We start from the raw sequence: 20,430 nt of genomic DNA on the forward strand, positions 1-20,430 counted from the left end.
ATACCAGGCACTTGCGCACCTTCCTGCCCTAAGCCAATTTTCAGCTTTAACCCCTGCGGAATTTGAATGACAATTGCGCGGTCATGCTACACTGTACCCAAATGACATTTTTATAGTTTTGTTCACAGAAATAGAGCTTTCTTTTGGTGGTATTGCATCACCTCTGCGATTTTTATTTTTTGCGCAACAACTCTGTAATTTTTTTTTGTAAATAAGTACGTTTTCGTCTTCAATTACGGGCACTGATATGGCTGCACTGATGGTCACTGATAAGGCGGCACTGATGGGCACCGATGAGATGGCACTGATGATGGTCACTGATACGTTGCACTGATAGGCGGCGCTGTTTTGCGGCACTGATGGGCACTCATAGACCACTTCCCTGGTGGTCCTGGTGGCTTCCTTGGTGGTCCAGTGTGGGCATCCGCGGGGGCGGGGGCTACGCTGATAAACAATAGGCGTATATCCCCCCTGTCAGGAGAGCCGCCGATTGGCTCTCCTCTACTCGCGTCTGTTAACGGCTCTTCCTGTTTACATCGTGATCAGCCGTGATTGGACACGGCTGATCACGTGATAAAGAGCCTCCGTCGGAGGCTTTTTACCGAGATCGGAGATGCAGGGTGTCAGACTGACACCCTGCATCGCCGCATTGCGCGCCCCCACGGGCGCGCGTCGGCATGTTATCCTGCTGGGCGTCAATAGACGTCCAGTCAGGATAACTGAACCACTTCCCGGACATCAATTGTCTATTGACCAGGCGGGAAGTGGTTAAAGGGGTTGTAAAGGTTTGTTTTTTATTTTATAAATAGGTTCCCTTAAAGGGGTTGTAAAGGTAAATGTTTTTTCACCTTAATGCATCCTATGCATTAAGGTGAAAAAACATCTGCACGAAACGAGCTGCACAGTGGAGGTAAGTATAACATGTTTGTTATTTAAAAAAAAAATGTTTTGCCTTTAGTGACGCTTTAAGCTAGTGCATTGTTGGTTCACTTACCTTTTCCTTCGATTTCCCTTCTAAATGTTTTTTTTCTTTGTCTGAATTTCTCACTTCCTGTTCCTCCTCAGTAAGCTTTCCACCATCATCCACTGGGGTTAGTCAGCCAGAACAGCTTACTGAGGAGGAACAGGACAAAGAAAAAAAACATTTAGAAGGGAAATGGAAGGAAAAGGTAAGTGAACCAACAATGCACTAGCTTAAAGGAACCTATTTAGAAAATAAAATAACAACCTTTACAACCCCTTTAATATGGCTCTTATCAGTCACATGCGGTGACATGTTAATGTTTTACTTATCATTTCATGCGGTTCCAGGTTCCAGTGTAACAAACACCGTTTGAATAATCCACATTGAGGAACAATTTCAGATGATAAACACAACAAAGCTATTCATTTTTTTTTCCTGCCTAACAATGTCCCTTTGCCATAAAAAGCAAAGTTTGGCTTATAAAGGGAACCTGTGAGAGTAAAAATATTAAAGCTACTGATGATTTTTAGGTACAGATTATTGGGGCTATTCTCATCTTGGTTTTAAACTCCATCAGCACACTGAGCTGGAATAAATGTACAGGATGTCCGTTTTTAGACTTTACTGATTGCATGCCTGTTCTAGGTCAGTTTTAAAGTTGGCAATTGTAGCTCAAAAGCCAGTCATAGATGGTTTGATTCTTGGCCAGTTTAACAGGGACGGGCTGCGATTTGGACCATCTATGGGCCGGCTGATTGTACCCAAGTTGATGCATTAAATGACTTGGGTATAACCAGTATGTCAGATGTCTAGCATGTGATTATTACCAGAGTCTATAGCCACTAGCAATAATCACTGTGTTTTCTTTTCTACACTCAATGCATATCTTTCCTTCATCTATGGCCTGCATTACATTCCTACAGGTGTACTTTAAAGTGTATCTAAACAAAAACACAACAAAAACAAACAAAAAAACAATTGTATTGCAGCTTGCCAGTATAGATTTGGTGGCTGCATTAGGCAACATTCCTGTGCGGCCACCGGTAACAATCAGTAGATTTATGCTGGTGGTTGTTAACGCCATTGTGTACACTGTGTGAACAGCGGCAGCTGTCAGATTTGTACTCTGTACAAATCAATGGCAGGCGCCGCTGCTGTTCACATGTAACTTCTAATCTAGGTGAATACCCACCCTGGACATATAGGGTGCATTCTGGCTGCAGATATCCAGCCAGTTTGTATGCAGCCACAGCAGAGACGGTTCCTGCATCCAGAGGTGATGTTTATACTTCATATTCCCATCGCACATTTTCCTGGATAAGCTCTTGGGTTTGGGTGCTGGTAGCAACAACCAGCTGGATACTGGTACACGTTACAGTAGAGATATATGCCAGCACACCATGGAACGACATAAATAGCGTCCAAACGGATGTTTTATTGCATGATCACAACACAAAGAGAGTGCAACGTTTCGGAGCCGCGCAGGGTGATGACATGCCTGACGAAGGGGCCCTGCGCGGCTCCGAAACGTTGCACTCTCTTTGTGTTGTGATCATGCAATAAAACATCTGTTTGGACGCTATTTATGTCGTTCCATGGTGTGCTGGCATATATCTCTACTGTACAGAGGTGATGTTTAGCCGCTTCTGAAAGCCACAAAGTACCTGCACACAAACTGCCATGTAAATGTAGCCTTCGTTTTTATTTTTACCTGCCAGAGACAACGCTTATTCACTGTACTGCACCCATGGAGGGGGAGCTTTTACCCCTAGCACAGGAAGTATGTTAGAACTATAAAATGCCTCCCTCTCTCCTAATTTCCAAAACATAGAGGGATATGTTTTGTAGTTAAGAGCTAGCTTGGGCGTGGCTGATAACATTGTAGGAGTTTTCAGAAGAGTATTGTCGGCTCACTGAGTTATTGGCAGCTTCAACCAGTATTTTTGCACTTATTTTTTATTTGTTAAATTTTAGTTACATTTCTATATCACTTTTCTCCCTGCTTATTAAACATGTATAACAAAACACTTTCAATTGTATATTTAAAACTTAAATTTATCTTTGCTTGTATGTGGTCTGTCCTGATCCCCCCACCCCCTTTTATTATCACACTAATGATTTTTATTTTTATTTTTTAATAAAGCATTTCCATGTACTTACATTATTTTTAATCAAGTATGTTATCACTGAGTATGCTTCTCCAGGCAGTGCAGGCAGATCATGGCTGGTGGGAGGGGCTGTACATAGCTTCCTGCAATATTACAGCAGCAAGCCTGAATGCAATACTCAAGAGGACTCAACCCTGGCTCTTGGGAAGAGTTTTGCAAATATCAAAATGCCTTGATGACTCTGGCCCTGTGCAGTATTGCATGGTACATTATGGGCCCATTCCAGTACCCTGGGGATGTCCTGTGGGCTGAAGATGAATGGGACGCTGTTTGTCCCACTGGGCCCTAGTGGAGGGGTTGACTATTCTTCAGAACACCACAGCATCATTCCCATTTCTCCCCCCTTCTACATTCTCTTAATGGGAGGGATGAACCATGACTGACCCTGAGAGGGTATATTCTCATTGTGTACCATTCATGATTTTGTGATGAGAATCGTTCATATTGATAATATGTCGTTTCTTCATGTTAAAAATTTTTGTATTCTGACATACAACTAATGTACCTGTTGATTTTTATACCTTTACTGAAAACTTTCATCAAAAAAACATTGAAAAATCAGACCGCATTTACATAGATTTCCCTAGGTAACACTACATGTGAGATGCTAAGCCTGTATGCTTGAAATAAAAAATCCAATGAATAAAAGGGGCAGGCCAGGGACAGTCAGGGTTGGGAGGAAAGCGCTAAATGGTGCTGGGCATCCTCCAGCCAGTAAATGAGGTAAGAATCAACCAAATGTATCCCACCGCTCTAGGCTGATGCAATCACATTGGCCCCAAACGTATGTCCAGCTGTAGGTGCTGGTCCGGTTCACAGACAAAATACTAGTAAAAAAGAATGGATGACCATTCACTGAAGATCCAAAACTTTATTGTAGAAAATCGACCATAATACCATGTTTACAGCTCCATAAAGGCAGATACAGGCTTTAACGCGTTTCACGCTACAAAGCGCTTAATCAGTCTTGATTATGCACTTTCTAGCATGAAATGTGTTAATGCCTGTATCTGCCTTTATTTAGCTGTGAACGTGTTTTTATGATAACATTTGGGATCTTCAGCAAGTTGGAGTACAGTCATCCATCCCTTTTCACCAGTAAATAAGGTGGGCTCTGTCTGACTTGCTGCAGCTCCTAATGCACACCGTGAAACGCTAACATTTGAGCAGCAGAATCAGAGTAATGAATTTCTGGAGAGGTGCCTGTACAGATGTAAAAACCCAGAAAGGTCACCACATGACTTCAGCAGTTTTTATCTTGCTTGAAAAAAAGAGGATTGCTCAGAGCTGGATCTTCTCTAGTAGATAGCTAGTCATGGCATCATGGCATGCACATGGGAAGTGGAGCATAAAATAAACCTGTTATGAGGGAACTAAGGAGCTGGCATTGCCAACTTCATTCTGAAAATGCTAGATGTCTGGCTGCTGTGCCGAGGGTCTGGCTCCAGTGTTTTTTGAATACCTGCCCTGTAACATGTATGCAGATCAGGAAAAGCAGACATTCTTTCTCTGAATACACCAAAGCTGGCCATACATGACTTTCTTCCAATTTCTGCTCAGTTGGCCAAAATTAAAGTCGGTGGTGACCCTGTCGGGAACCAACTGACCTGACAAACTTTTGATGGAAAAATCCAAAGAAGCCGGGTAGAAAACCTGATGCCTTCACTGTTCAGCAAGGAGAGATTTCTCCATCCACACAGTTTTTTTTAGCAAAGCATGGCTAGAGGAATCTGTTGGTTATACTGTATTAGATCTGTGTGTGTATAGCTTAAGGGCCCAATCTAAAATGTAGAGCAGATACTACTATCTGCAGCTATTACTATTTATTTATTTTTTAAACCACAGTGCCTGAATTTTACAAATTAGTCCTTGTTTAGACTAGCTTTTGGGAGTGTTAAAAACATGCAGTTGAGCCCCATTTTTTTAAGCGCCCCCAACAGCAAACTGAGGGGGTGTTCACAAGCCAAAGTCACAATGCTTGGTGCCAACAGTGAAAATGATCTGACATGTTGCAGTCGGTGGATGGAAAGTCGGCTAAATGCAACCCATTTAAGCAAAGGGGAAGCGCCACAAATGTTTGTTCGCCAATAATGGGGGTAAAACGGATGATAAGGAGGCATCTCAATGCCTCCTTACCACCTGTCAATTGCCTCCGAAAAGTGATCCGAATGCTGATTGCTTTTCCGAGGAGCAGCAATTTAGACGTTCGCCTATCCTCAGGGCTGGACTGGGACAAAAATTTGGCCCTGGACTTCATCCAGACTGGCCCACTTTGACAGGTCTCTCTCATGGATGCCGGACAACTCCCGCAAACGCCCCCCCCCCCCCGGCCACCCAAGCCCCCTCTCCCCCTTCACTAGCTGTTCTACGTTATTAGAGTAGAACGGCTGGTACTGGTACTCTTATAGGCAGTACCAGTGGGGAAGCTAGACATTATTTCACCCGGGGCAAAGAATCAGTTACCGCCTGCCCTTATGGGACAAGATTAGGCAGAAGTGAGAAACTCCCAGGCCATAGCTGTTGAGTCAGCTGTCTGTCCCCTTCCCCATGATCCTCTGTCGTCCCCCCTGCTCCTCTGGTTCTCCCCCCTGCTTCTTTGTCCCCCCCCCCCCCCCAGGTGAGCGCTGCGGGGAGGGAGAGGAGGTGAGCGCTGCGGGAAGGGAGAGACAGAGGGGGGGCGGCGGTCTACTGTCACTGAAGCCGGCCCACTGAGCCATCGGCCCACCGGCAAACTCCCTGTAGTCCCAATGGCCAGTCCATCCCTGCCTATCCTTATTCATACTGCAGACTAGGCTGTTTATCAGGTGGTTTATGTGGGAGTGTTCTCTACATGTTGCTGCAGAGCAGGGGCGGACTGACAACTCATGGGGCCCCCGGGCAATACATTATGGAGCCACACAGTATACACCCACAGTATACATACACACTGAAAAGGTAATGGAGAGACGGGGCAGCTATAATCTTGGGGTTTTTAGACCAAAAGGATGTCGGTAAGGGACATTTCAGGGACAGATAATTAAAAAACCCTGATTTTTACATACTGTCCCTGGTTTTACTGAGGCTGGCAACCCTGATGTGGGCCCCCCCAGTGGCATGGGGCCCCCGGGCAGTATCCGAGTGCCTGAATGGTCAGTCTGCCCCTGCTGCAGAGGACACCTCTTGATAGGAGGAGAGCTCAGTCACATGACTCCCCCCCCCCCCCCCTATTCATTACCTCCAATTAAGTTTTTCCTGTTTCCAGTTTCTAAAGCCAACAGTTATTTTTTTTTAAGCAGCAGTATGGCTGTGAGAAGGACGTATTGTTGCTTTTGCAGGGCCCCAAAGCATTAATAATAGAGGGTCAGCTTACAGACCAGTCAGCTTGCATTTTCAGAAGGAGACGTCAACAATGGCAGACTCCATGTCCCCCGTTACAGGTTTCCTTAAAGTAAGGTAGAGAGTAAAATCTTTTCATAAAATTATAGGTTTGCTTTAAGCTTAAAGCGGACCTTCAGTAATCTTTTTCAACTTTCCATCTATTAAATCTTCTGCCCTTGTTTTAACTTTGGATAGTAAAACATTTTTTTCTGCCAGTAAATGCCTTATACAGCCCACTTCCTGTTTCTTGTCTGGTCATTAGACTTATGACATCATACACAGCTCTCTCTCACTCTTGTGAGAGAGTGTTTGCCAGGAAGGGAGGGGGATGAGTCATACAAGGGCCAATGAGAGCTGCAGAGCTGGAGGAGTGCCTCTGTGTAAATCCAGGAAGTGAACAGGCAGCAGCTTCAGTTGCTATCAGTTTAAATGAATGCAGCCAGACTCAGTGGAGGGAGATTTCTGCAGCATATTTGGCAAGTACAGAATCACAGTATATATAAAATAATATGAAAGTGGTCGGAGGGAAGCTTCAGAATGGCAAATATGTTTTTATTACAAATTATGTGATCAGACTGCACTTCCTCTTTAATGGAAGTGACTGTGGGGAGACTTCATACTACCGCTTACACTTTTTTTTGTCTGTCTCACTCAGGAGCCTTTGCTAAGGTGAAGGACAGCCAGCGAATGTGCGATGAAGGGAAAATGGAGCAGGAAGAAGCAGACGGAATCCGGAAGAGGTCCCGCATTGTTGGGTTTTCTTTGCAAGCAGAGATTAACCATTTTCACCAGAGGAGGTTGCTAGACTTCAAGCAGACGATCCAACATTATATAAAGGAACAGATTCTCTTCTATCGGAGGGTCAGCCAGGAGCTAGAGAAGACTTTACAGTTGTATGAAAACATGTGACACCATCTCTTGTTTTTCGGAATTTGTCTTGTCTTTTTTTTTTTTAGCCAACAACTGGTTTGGCATTGTCCAGCGGATACATTCCTGATAATGAACGCCATCTTTTTTATTACCATGTACACACACCTGGGTGCCTTTTACAATGTATGGGACTGACTAAAATCGATGGAATTTATAGGATATCTTTACGTTTTGAAAGACTAAGAAAAACTTTTAAAAATGTGATTTTTAGCAGGTGTTAATATTGGTAAAAATATATGTTTGGCAAGTTGCTGCTGTTTATGTAAAAGAGCAAAAATAAATCAAAGCTTTATCCTATATTACTAGAGGTCAACTATTTACAATGGAGGATACGGGATCATTGACAAACTGCTAGGATCTTACTTGTGGTTTCAGTGTCATTGGAAATGAAGTGCAATCATCACTTACAGACATTTTGTGAGCTCAATCATTTCACATGACTAGGACTAGAGGGCCCTCTGTATAAAAACTGGACTGAAGGATGATAAAGGTGTTGCACAAAGGAACCAGTTATTTTGACTGTGCGTTTTATAATTAAAGGGGTTGTAAAGGTACATTTTTTTTTCCCCCTAAATAGCTTCCTTTACTTAAAGTGGAGGTTCACCCTCAAAAAAAATTCTGACATCACATGGAGTCGAGCCATCCTACCGACAGAATGACGGTGTTTTTTTTTGTTTTCTCAGCACATACCTCGTTATCACCCCCCGCCAATCCCGCGGGCCTGGGCGTTCCCAAGCACTGCCTGTGATTGACAGGCTTCCGAACGGCGCATACTGCACGTCACAGGTTGCCGACAGTACCCGAACGTCGGTGCGCAGGCGCCGTATAGAGCCGCACCGACGTTCGGGTTTTTTCGGCAACCTGTGACGCGCAGTATGCGCCGTTCAGAAGCCTATCAATCACAGGCAGTGCTTGGGAACGCCCAGTCCCGCGGGATTGCCGGGGGGTGAAAATCGTGATAACGAGGTATGTGCTGAGAAAAAAAAAAAAACACCGGCATTCTGTCGGTAGGATGGCTCGACTCCATGTGATGTCAGAAATTTTTTTGAGGGTGAACCTCCACTTTAAGTGCAGTCCTCCTTCACTTACCTCATCCTTCCATTTTGCTTTTTAATGTCCTTATTTCTTCTGAGAAATCCTCACTTCCTGTTCTTCTGTCTGTAACTCCACACAGTAATGCAAGGCTTTCTCCCTGGTGTGGAGTGTTGTGCTCGCCCCCTCCCTTGGACTACGGGAGAGTCAGGATGCCCACTAACACACAGCTCCTTTCTCTATCTGCAACGTGGAGAGCGTCCTGACTCTCCTGTAGTCCAAGGGATTCCCGCTGGACAAAAAAAAGAGAACCAGCTCTCTTTTTTTTTTTTCCAACTGATATTTTCCCAACAGAAAACCCGGCCGCGTGTAGCAGAAAACTGACATTTTTGGCTGTTTTCCTGTGGGGGGAAAAACTCAGATGGAGCATAAACACGGTCGAGATTCCCGAGGAAAAGCTCTCATCTGAGTTTTCCAGACGGGAAAACCGATCGTCTGTACGGGGGAAAAGTAGAGAGCAGGTTCTCAGTTTCCCACTCGGGATTTCCGACGGACCTTTTCCTGTCGGGAATCCCGGTCGTATGTACTAGGCATTTCAGTTCAGTCCTGTGGTGAGATAACTCTACAACTCTACATTGCCTGCTGAGAGTGATAGCCTGCTTATATCTAGTGCCTCTGCATGTATGTGTCTGTGTGTAGGTGTCACTGGAAGCCTCTCCAAGCATACAGCACGATAGGCAGAATCTTCCATTTCCTTTCTGCAGTTATGGTAGATGACTGCCCATTCCCGTCCAGCAATACCTGCAAACCTACCCCTGCAGTTGCACAGTCCAGAAAGCCTAGATAATGTAGCTGGATATTGGTATGCTGCTCAATCCTGTGTGTATGTGTGTATATATATATATATATATATATATATATATATATATATATATACTTGGTGAGGTCTGCTGTGCATTATTTAGCTGAAGTCTAATGAGCACCCTACAGAATGGCTGCTTCTAATGTGATGGTATCACTTCAAATTTCAATGCAATCTAAATTTCATTTTAAACATGAAAACATTTTATAATACAATAATGAATTACCTTCACAGTTTTTGTGTATTTTTTTGTGTGACAGTATTTAATAATATATTTGTTTCTCAGCATTTGATTCTGTATTCTGCACAAGCAATCCTTTTCAATGTATAGTCCTCATCCTGATGTGTTTCAGGAACTAGGCTTGTAAGCAGTCAGATTTGCTGTCGGTGGTGCGTAATGGGCCCCAGAAGTAATGGGTGTGACTGTGTGTCATGGGCAGGGTGTAGACTGAGTCAGTGTTTGTATAGATCTGCCTGCATACACGCACACACTGTGTGTGCCCCGGAGGGAGTGATGTCACCCACCAAGAATGCAATCCATTCAGAGCTAGGCAATGGTAAGGGAGACAGCATTACACAGCACCAAGCTGTTAGTAGACTCCCTGACATTACTAGAGGAGCCTGCACAGGTTTAAAGTCCTAGGTCAGTGCAGTTCACGTGTGGGTTGTAACATGCTTTCCTGTAGAACACATAGATGCATTCAATAGTATCTGTGCACCTATGTGATGATAGGATGGCTTTCATTGTGTATGATAGAGTACATGCACAGCATGGAAGTGAATGCACTAAATTAAAAGGATCAATACACTTTTTTGCTGTCATATAGTTTTGGATGCACCCCAAATTGTCAGCCTAATGGGGACTAAGACAGTGATTGAGACCAGGCCCCCGGTAAATTCTTCCGTGCCCCAACAAGTTTCCACTTGTGCAATAAAAGTTTTGGGGAAACAAAATACGTGTGAAATTCTGGATGGGGGTGCACTGCACTGCAGGGGAAGGGCGTTAGGGTAACTCTGCAGCAGACTTGGTGGCCCTAGGGGCAACTGTGGAATCTGTTCTCTCTAGGGGGTCTTTGCAGGGGCTTTGGGGGAGACAGGAGGGCACTGTGGAGGCTGGGGTGCTCTGTGAGACACTGTTAGGCGGCACTATAGGGGGCTAGATGCTCTGCAGCAAGCTAGAGGGCGCACAGGGTGGTTGAGCTGCACTGTGGGGGCTGAGGGCTCTCAGGAGGCCTGGGGCTGGGAAGCACTGTTGTAGATTGAGCCCACAATAAGAAGTTGGTCAGCACTATGGAAATTGGGAGGCACTGTGACAGGCTAGGGGATTTAGAGCTGGCTTGAGGCCTGGTGGTTGAGAAGCACTCTACTAAGACATTCACCCTGGAAATCATTGACACTCTTTACAATTCTGTCATCTCTCTGCATAACAAGTGTACTTGAATCTATTTCATAGAGGAGACATAGGTATGGAGCAGGTGTTTCCATACAGTGTGTGTACAGTCCCTTGCTAGCTAGGACACTGTTGGCTATATATCCAACAGTGTCCCAGCAACAAATGACCAAACATGGGCCTTATTTAGCAGCAGGCTGGAAGATTCCCCAGCTGACAGCTGAAAGTAAACAAAGGGATGGCAATGTTGGCTGACATTATGGCTAGTGCCATGTTTTAAGTTAGCGTCAACATAGTTGGTAAGATTTAATAAAGACACTAGTCAATCCAGTTTAACGTGCGTGCGTGTAGAAAATAATTTCCCATATCCCTGTATATTGTTTTCGCTAAAATGCACATCCAAGCCAAGAATCTTTTAAAACTATCAATACTTCCTGCCGACACCACCTATTGTGGAAGAGCGTTCCACATCCTTACCGCTCTGACAGTGAAAAACCCCCTATGCAGCTTAAGGTTAAACCGCTTCTCTTCCCGTCTCACCGTGTGGCCCCCGTGTCTTCTTACACTCCCTGAGACAACAAAATGTCATACTTACGCTGGGATCACTGTTGAGATATTTGTATATTGCTATCATATCTCCTCTCAAGCGTGTCTTCCCCAGTGAAAACAAACTTAGTGCTTGTAGGCGTTCCTCATAATTCAGGTCCTCCGGTCCCCATATTAATTTAGTTGCCCTTCTCTGGACTCACTCTAGCACATCCTTCCTGAAGATTGGTGACCAGAACTGGATGGAATACTCCAGATGCAGCCCAACCAGAGTTTTATAAAGTGGCAGAATAATCGTTTTATCCCTGTAGTAAATTTTCTTTTTAATGCATGCTAATATTCTGCTGGCTTTGATAGCTGCTGCTTTGACACTGCATGCTATTGCTCAGCTGTCTTCTACTAGGACCCCTAGATCCTTCTCTATCCTGGAATCCCCTAGAGCAGTGGTTCTCAACCTTACTAGTGCCGTGACCCCTTGATAAAATTTCCCAAGTTGTGGGGACCCCCAACAGTAAAATTATTTTCGTAGCGTGGGTTGTCAGCACCCAAGGCAAGACAAGTAATTTGCGCCCCCTAAGTCCCCTCCACTCGTACAATATTAAAACCCCTTATGGTACATTTTAGGAAGTTCCACTCTTTGTTCTCCTTTCGTTCCCTTTTATCTCTCTATCCTAATTTCTTGTTTTTTCCCCCTCATCCCTCTCTCTAGCAATCTTTCTTATTCTTTCTCACCCTTTTTCTTTCTTCCTCTCCCTCTTTTCCTCTCCTTTCCATGGGTTCTCTATTTTTATTCCTTCTCTTACTCCTCGGTGGGAAGAAGAGGATGAGTATCAATGCTGGGGCGAGTTCTGATCAACCAGCTTAGGTGCTCTTGATGAAGGTCATCTGCTGATCTGGGGACTGTAGTGGGAACTTTTAATGGCAACTATAATCACAGGTAGTGTTACTATGTCTCTGACTAGGTGGTGTCTCGAAGCAGTGACACCTATGCTGAAATCAGGAGATGGGGTCTCCTCCAGCCCCCCCACTTCACATTCCTCACCAGTCAGCAGACCTCTAGTCTCTGCCCCCCAGCCATGCCGTGATCTGAATGGGCGGCTGCAAAGAGGCCGAGTGGGCGGCCAGGGGTTCCAGGAACAGCCCAGCAGGGCGGCCACACGCTGGGCAGCCGCAAAAAGGCTGGGAGAGCAATGCAGGCTTCAGGAACAGCCCAGGATTTGGTGACCCCTGGAAAATCATAATTTGACCCCCGAGGGGGTCCCGACCCCCAGGTTGAGAACCACTGCCCTAGAGGTTTTCTCCCAATGAGTAACTTGAATCATTGTCACCCTTTTGTTTACTTTCAGCTGTTGGCTGGGGAATCTCACAGCCAGCTGCTGTATGGGTTTAGTGATTGGTTAGTATGATGCCGATGGCTGCCAGTTTCATAGCAACCAGGGAGCTCTGTGTGGGAAGCTGTCACATGCATGATATCTACCCAATCCAAAATGCCCTACTCTGAGCACTGGCATCTCTCTGAACACCTACACAGAGTTGGTCCTAATTACTGCCAGTCTTATTATCTGCGAACTTGCAAAAATTATTTTTGAATTTGTCACAACAATAGTGGCCGATTCCTAAAGTATTCCTAATGCCCTGTACACACGATCGGTCTATCCGATGAGAACAGACCGATGGACCGTTTTCATTGGTTAACCGATGAAGCTGACTGATGGTCCGTCACGCCTACACACCATCGGTTAAAAAACCGATCGTGTCAGACCGCGGTGCCGTAAAACACGACGACGTGCTGAAAAAAACACAAACGATCGGTTTGGACCGATGAAAACGGTCCATCAGACCATTCTCATTGGTTTAACCGATCGTGTGTACGCAGCCTAAAAGAGTAACTCCACTTTTGGTGAGAAAAAGAACATTCCCCTCTGGGTGATCTGTGTACTTTGCAGGGATTTTAACAAACTGAAGAAATATCTGTTTATCTGTGTGCATGTATAGAGTGAATCTGGGAGTCATTTTATTATTATCAATAAGTTGCTGCACCTGCAGGGTTCTAACGAGGAAAGTTGCAGGGTCTGCATCCCTTTTAGATGTGATTTTCCTTTGAGAGCATCCCACCAAAAATTTAATTTTTGTTGCAGGGGATGCACAACATCTGGCTTGTATCTTAGTGCAGACTTCTGGGAAAATCAGTGAGCCAATCACACAAGCAGGAAATTAAATTTCTGGGGGGCGTTCTGTACACATTATGTGTACAGAACACTTCCAGGTAGCCATATTGCATTGCATTTTACAGAAAATTACAGAGCTGCAGATTGAAAAGGAAAAGTAATATTTAATAACATTCAATTACAATATGACTTGTGTCCCAATTGTACACGCTGTAATATTTTTCTTATTTGCTAATTATTTTTTTTTTCGTGGAGTTCCCTTTAAAGTAGTAGACGTAAAAACTGCCTGAATCAAACTTGCATGTCAGACCTCCTAAAACTGTCACAAGACTTTTATGAATTAAGCGCCAGCCTTTTTAACCACTTAAGACCCGGACCATTATGCAGGTAAAGGACCTGGCCAGTTTTTGTGATTCGGCACTGCATCGCTTTAACTGACAATTGCGCGGTCGTGCAATGTGGCTCCCAAACAAAATTGGCGTCCTTTTTTCCCACAAATAGAGCTTATTTTTGGTGGTATTTGATCACCTCTGCGTTTTGTTTGTTTTTTGCGTTCTAAACAAAAATAGAGCAACAAGTTTGAAAAAAATTCAATATTTTTTACTTTTTGCTATAATAAATATCCCCCAAAAAGATTTAAAAAAACATTATTTTTTCTGAGTTTAGGCCGATATGTATTCTTCTACCTATTTTTGGTTAAAAAAATCGCAATAAGCGTTTATCGATTGGTTTGCGCAAAATTTATAGCGTTTACAAAATAGGGGATAGTTTTATGGCATTTTTATTAATACTTTTTTTTACTACTAATGGCGGCGATCAGCGATTTATAAAAATGCACTGATTACTGTGAAAATGACAATGACAGTTTTGGAGTTAACCACGAGGGGGCGCTGTAGGGGTTAAGTGTGACCTCATGTGTGTTTCTAACTGTAGGGGGGCAGGGCTGGACGTGTGACGTCAGTGATCGTCTTTCCCTATATCAGGGAACAAACGATCACTGACATTGCTACTGTGAAGAATGGGGAAGGTGTGTTTACACACACCTCTCCCCGTTCTTCAGCCCCTGTGACCGATCGGGTCCACGGGTGCGGTCACGGAGCTTCGGACCGGGTCACGTGCACATGCCACCCACGGCTGGGCTCTTAAAGGCGACGTGCCTGTACCCAGATGTGCCATTCTGCCGACGTATATATGTGCAGGACGCGGTCCTTAAGTGGTTAAAGGGACCATAATGCTGGAAAAGTGTCATAACTGCTCTGTTAAATTCCCCCGTTTGTGTCCTTTCTGAGCCGGAGTCACAGCTTACTATCACATGTCATGTCAAGTACAAATATGTGGTGATCTGTGAACAGGGCTGGACTGGGCCAGAAATTTGGCCCTGGACTTCATCCAGACCGGCCCACTTTAATTTTAAGTGTCCCCCTTGAATCAGAGTCCCCCTTACATCAGTGTCCCCCCCATCAGAGCCCCCCTTGTAGCAGAGTATCCCCCATCAGAGTCTTCCTTGCATCAGAGTGTCCCCCATCAGAGTTTTTCTTGCATCAGAGTGTCCCCCATCACTAGTCCCCCTTGCATCAGAGTGTCCCCCCTTGCATTAGTGTTCCCCTTCAGTGTCCCCCCTTGCATCAGAGAGTCCCCCTTACATCAGAGTGCCCCCCTTGCATCAGAGAGTCCCCCTTACATCAGAGTGCCCCCCTTGCATCAGAGTGTCCCCCCCTTGCATCAGAGTGTCCCCCCTTGCACCAGAGAGCCCCCTTTGCATTAGAGTGTCCCCCCCTTACATCAGAGTGCTCCTTTTGCATCAGAGTGTCCCCCCTTGCACCAGAGAGCCCCCTTTGCACCAGATAGCCCCCTTTGCTTTAGAGTGGTCCCCCCTTACATCAGAGTGTTCCCCCTTGCACCAGAGAGCCCCCTTTGGTTTAGAGTGTCCCCCCTTACATCAGCGTCCCCCCTTGTACCAGAGAGCCCCCTTTGACTGTTCTGCCTAGTAACAGGACAGTGATCCACTGCTCCCTGTGATCGGGGGCAGTGATCAGTGTTGTGTCACTGGTAGCCCATCCCCCACACAGTTCGAATCACTCCCTAGGACACACTTGACCCCTTCCCTGCCAGTGGCATTTACACAGTAATCATTGCATTTTTATAGCATTGATAGCTGTATAAATGACAGTGGTCTCAAAATAGTGTCAAAAGTGTCCGATTTGTCCGCCATAATGTCGCAGTCACAATAAAAAAATAAAAAAAAATCGCTGATCGCCGCCATTACTAGTAAAGAAATAATAATATTATTAATAAAAATGCCATACAACTATCCCCTATTTTGTAGATGCTATAACTTTTGCGCAAAAATCAATATACGCTTATTGCATAATTTTTTTTTTACCAAAAATATGTAGAAAAATACATAATCGGCCTAAACATTTTTTTGGGGATAATGTTTTATAGCAAAAAGTTCAACATTTTGTGTTTTTTCCTAAATTTTAAATTTTTTTGTTAATAGAGCAAACAATAAAAACTGCAGAGGTGATCAAATACCACAAAAAGAAAGCTCTATTTGTGGGGGGGGGGGGAAAGGACATACATTTTGTTTGGGTAACACATCGCACAACCACGCAATTGTCAGTTAGAGCAACGCAGTGCAGTATCGCAAAAAATGGCCTGGTCATTAGGGCGAAAATCCTTCCAGGGCTAAACTGGTTAACGAGTACAAGATTGTTAAAATACCCAGTATTGGTGCATCCCTAACCGGTAGTGTACACTTTCCAAGGGTAGTTTTTAGATGTTCTTTTTTCTTGGGCAACAAAAAGGAACTGATTCAAAATTTAGAAGGAGGGGTCACAGAGATTTAGTGATGATGTTAGCACAATAGTGATAGTAAGCAGTGTTACTGTACTTTCAGCTGTTTATATTGATCGTCTGATTAGATGCTCATTAACCACTTAAGCCCCGGACCAATATGCTGGCTAAAGACCCAAGGGGTTTTTACAGTTCGGGACTGCGTCGCTTTAACAGACAATTGTGCGGTCGTGCGACGTGGCTCCCAAACAAAATTGGCGTCCTTTTTTCCCCACAAATAGAGCTTTCTTTTGGTGGTATTTGATCACGGTTTTTATTTTTTGCGCTATAAACAAAAATAGAGCGACAATTTAAAAAAAAATGCAATATTTTTTACTTTTTGCTGTAATAAATATCCCCCAAAAACATATATAAATTTTTTTTTTTCCTCAGTTTAGGCCGATACGTATTCTTCTACCTATTTTTGGTAAAAAAAATCGCAATAATCGGTTATCGGTTGGTTTGCGCAAAATTTATAGCGTTTACAAAATAGGGGATAGTTTTTTTGCATTTTTATTTTTTTTACTAGTAATGGCGGCGATCAGCGATTTTTTTTCGTGACTGCGACATTATGGCGGACACTTCGGACAATTTTGACACATTTTTGGGACCATTGTCATTTTCACATCAAAAAATGCATTTAAATTGCATTCTTTATTGTGAAAATGACAGTTGCAGTTTGGGAGTTAAACACAGGGGGCGCTGTAACATTTAGGGATCACCTAGTGTGTGTTTACTAGTGTAGGGGGGTGTGGCTGTAGGACTGACACCATCGATCGAGTCTTCCCTATATAAGGGATCACTCGATCGATGCGCCGCCACAGTGAAGCACGGGTGTGACGGTATCGGTATGATATCCCCGTCAAACAGTCCCTTCTTCCCATAACGAAAATCACCCAATACTCCACAAGTAGGAGTCCATGGAATCGCCCCAAGTAGCCACACATGAGACAAGCTTACTGCTGGAACAACACAGACTTTAATGGTTTTTCTTCTCAGCTTTTTATACAGTCCAAGACATTGAAGCAACAATGAAATCTCCACCCCCCCCCAATCACACACTAAGGCTAATTACTAAAACATTCTAGACAGGTCGGCACCGACCGACAATTATCATGTCTAATCACTGCACATTCCTTAAACAACAAACCACCTTCACACACTGAGTTTCCTAAGCAGACGTTTCTCTGTATCCAGTTTGACACCTATTAACACCTCTGAGAATCACTAGGTTGTAGACAGCGTTGTCACACAATTAAAGGCCTTTCAAAAGCTAGCCTTATTTAACATATGAACAGTCTTTACAGAGAGAGATGAATCACACATGAAACACCTGTTACCTGTAACCCACAGCATTAAGTTAGCAGGGAGAGCATTAGACTGAAGCATATAGGCAATTGCATCACAATGGCCCCCCTTTTTCTCCCTGCTCCGGCAAACCCGGTTGGACCTTTCCTGGTCCAGTAGGGTTGACGGGTTCAGAGCTTTTAGTCCGAGGTTAACTCCGTTTGGCGTAACTGACCTCCCTTGGCAACTGCTCCCGACTCAGGTATGTCACCGGGTCGTCAGATCACACGCCGGTCAGTCCCCAAGTCTTTGTGTGATCTGCAGAGTCACCAGAAGTCAGTGTGAAGACAGCGAATGGGTCTGTGCGCCGCCGTCTAGGTGTCCCGCTATGGGAGGGGGCAGGTTATGGCTCTGAAGTGACAATCACAGGAGATTCATAAAAAGAAAAAGTTATATTTGTTGAAATGCTGTAGCACTGGTGCTCAGAGTCCAGGGGGGGATCAGTGCCCCATAGGGTCAGCCACCCTCTGCTCCCTCCGCAGCCGCCAGTTCTCCTCTTTGAGCTTCTCCAGCTCCATCTCCAGTTCATGGAGCCTGGGGGGGTCAGCCTGCTGTGACCTCAGGTGGTTGTTCTCCTCCTCCATGCGGCTTATGCACTCCTCCAGCTCCATGTACTCACGGATCAGCTCCTGCTTGCTCATGTCCTGCAGGCTCTCCACGTGGTCCTTCATCATCAGGAACTGGGTGGTGGTGTAAGGGGCCACCGGTGGGCCCTTGGTGAACATCTCGGCCCGAATCTGGGACGCCCGCTGCGACTCCCTCTCCTCCAGTCGCTTCTTCTCCTCCCAGGTCAGCTTGTTATACGGCTTCCAGGACCTCTTCTTCTTGGGGGGTAGCCGGCGGTGCCTCTTTCTGCCCCGCTCCCTCCAGGGCCCCTCCGGCTCAGGGCTGTCGCCCATGACCAGCTGACAATGGTGTTCCCTGTTGTCCGTAATAACAGATTGTACCATGAGGGCTTCGTAAGGGGTGTCCGATGGTTCTTCCGGACCCAGCTCCTGGAGATCCCAAGCCGAGTCTACACAATGGGCTGCTGCTGGAGGGCGGTACCCAGGTTGAGACCAATTTGACCTGGTGCTGTCACTCATGGGGCAATTCTGCTTGAAGTGACCCAGCTGTTTGCACCGGAAGCAGCGTTGTTCGTTGTCCTCCTGGCGTGGATAGCGAGGGCTAGATGTCATCGGTCTGTTAGGAGGTTGATATCTAGCGGCTGGTGGGTGTGAGGGCGCCGTTGGTCGTGGAGGTTGTACCCGTGGTGTGACCTGGTTCGTCTTGCGAGTATCCGCATATTCATCCGCCAACTTCGCGGCCTCTGGTAGAGTCATGGGCCTGCGATCTCTCACCCAATCTTTGACATCCGTCTGGATGTGATTGTAAAATTGCTCCAGGAGCATTAGTTGCAAAATGTCCTCTGCGGTGGTGGCCTGGCTGCTGTTAACCCAGTTAGAGGCCGACAGGGACAACTGGCATGCCCATTCCGCGTAAGAGTCTTTCGTGGTTTTGCGTGAGTCCCTGAACTTCTGTCGGTGGGACTCTGGGGTTACTGCATAACGAGCTAGGAGCACTTCTTTAACCCGGGCGTAGCTATGGATATCCTGATCTGGCACGGTCCGGAAAGCATCAGAAGCTTTGCCCGACAGTTTGCCTGACAATATTGCAACCCAGTCTCCTCAAGCTATTCGGTGCAGGTTACATTGTCGCTCAAAGTCTGCCAGGTAGTTATCAATCTCACAGTCCTTTTCATCAAAAGCTTTAAAAGCGCTAAACGGGATCTTCCTTGTGTCTGCTGTGCTGTACTCACTGTTTGGAGGATGTGCGGCTGCTTGTTGGACTGCTGCCAGTTTTAACTGTAGCTCTGCGTCTCTTATTTGTTTATCCTTCTGTAGCTCTGCGTTTACTAACAGGTCCATCACTTTCAGCACCACATCCGGCGTTGGGTTCGGGTCGAACCATGCTAGCTTCTCTCTCATTAGCTTGTTTTTCTGGCGATTCCTCCTCCTGAATCACTGGTGTCTCCATCTCTTGTACTGCTGGCGTTGCTGCAATCCCGTCCTCCTGGTCTATCTCCATTGATTCTGCTATGATGACACGCTTGGTTTTGTTGCTAGCAATCCTTCCACGAACTTCCAGTAGTTCTTCCAGTGTCTGCTTGGAATCCGGGTGTGAAGGGGAATAGAAGGGAAAATCCCACTGCTACCAATCAATTGTGACGGTATCGGTATGATATCCCCGTCAAACAGTCCCTTCTTCCCATAACGAAAATCACCCAATACTCCACAAGTAGGAGTCCATGGAATCGCCCCAAGTAGCCACACATGAGACAAGCTTACTGCTGGAACAACACAGACTTTAATGGTTTTTCTTCTCAGCTTTTTATACAGTCCAAGACATTGAAGCAACAATGGAATCTCCACCCCCCCAATCACACACTAAGGCTAATTACTAAAACATTCTAGACAGGTCGGCACCGACCGACAATTATCATGTCTAATCACTGCACATTCCTTAAACAACAAACCACCTTCACACACTGAGTTTCCTAAGCAGACGTTTCGTCTGTATCCAGTTTGACACCTATTAACACCTCTGAGAATCACTAGGTTGTAGACAGCGTTGTCACACAATTAAAGGCCTTTCAAAAGCTAGCCTTATTTAACATATGAACAGTCTTTACAGAGAGAGATGAATCACACATGAAACACCTGTTACCTGTAACCCACAGCATTAAGTTAGCAGGGAGAGCATTAGACTGAAGCATATAGGCAATTGCATCACAATGGCCCCCCTTTTTCTCCCTGCTCCGGCAAACCCGGTTGGACCTTTCCTGGTCCAGT

General features: G+C 45.3%; 1 protein-coding gene across 1 annotated transcript in view; it reads left to right on the forward strand.

Moving 5' to 3' along the window:
• Window positions 1-7,716, forward strand: part of SNX33 (sorting nexin 33) — a 47,559-nt gene extending 39,843 nt beyond the window's left edge. Inside the window, exon 4 of the mRNA XM_040342988.1 lies at window positions 7,145-7,716. Coding sequence (XP_040198922.1) covers window positions 7,145-7,398 — 254 coding nt within the window. The 3' untranslated portion in view covers window positions 7,399-7,716. The remainder of the gene's footprint in view (window positions 1-7,144) is intronic.
• Window positions 7,717-20,430: the final 12,714 nt, after the last annotated feature.

This window comes from Rana temporaria, chromosome 3, assembly GCF_905171775.1.
Source record: "Rana temporaria chromosome 3, aRanTem1.1, whole genome shotgun sequence".
NCBI lineage: Eukaryota > Metazoa > Chordata > Amphibia > Anura > Ranidae > Rana > Rana temporaria.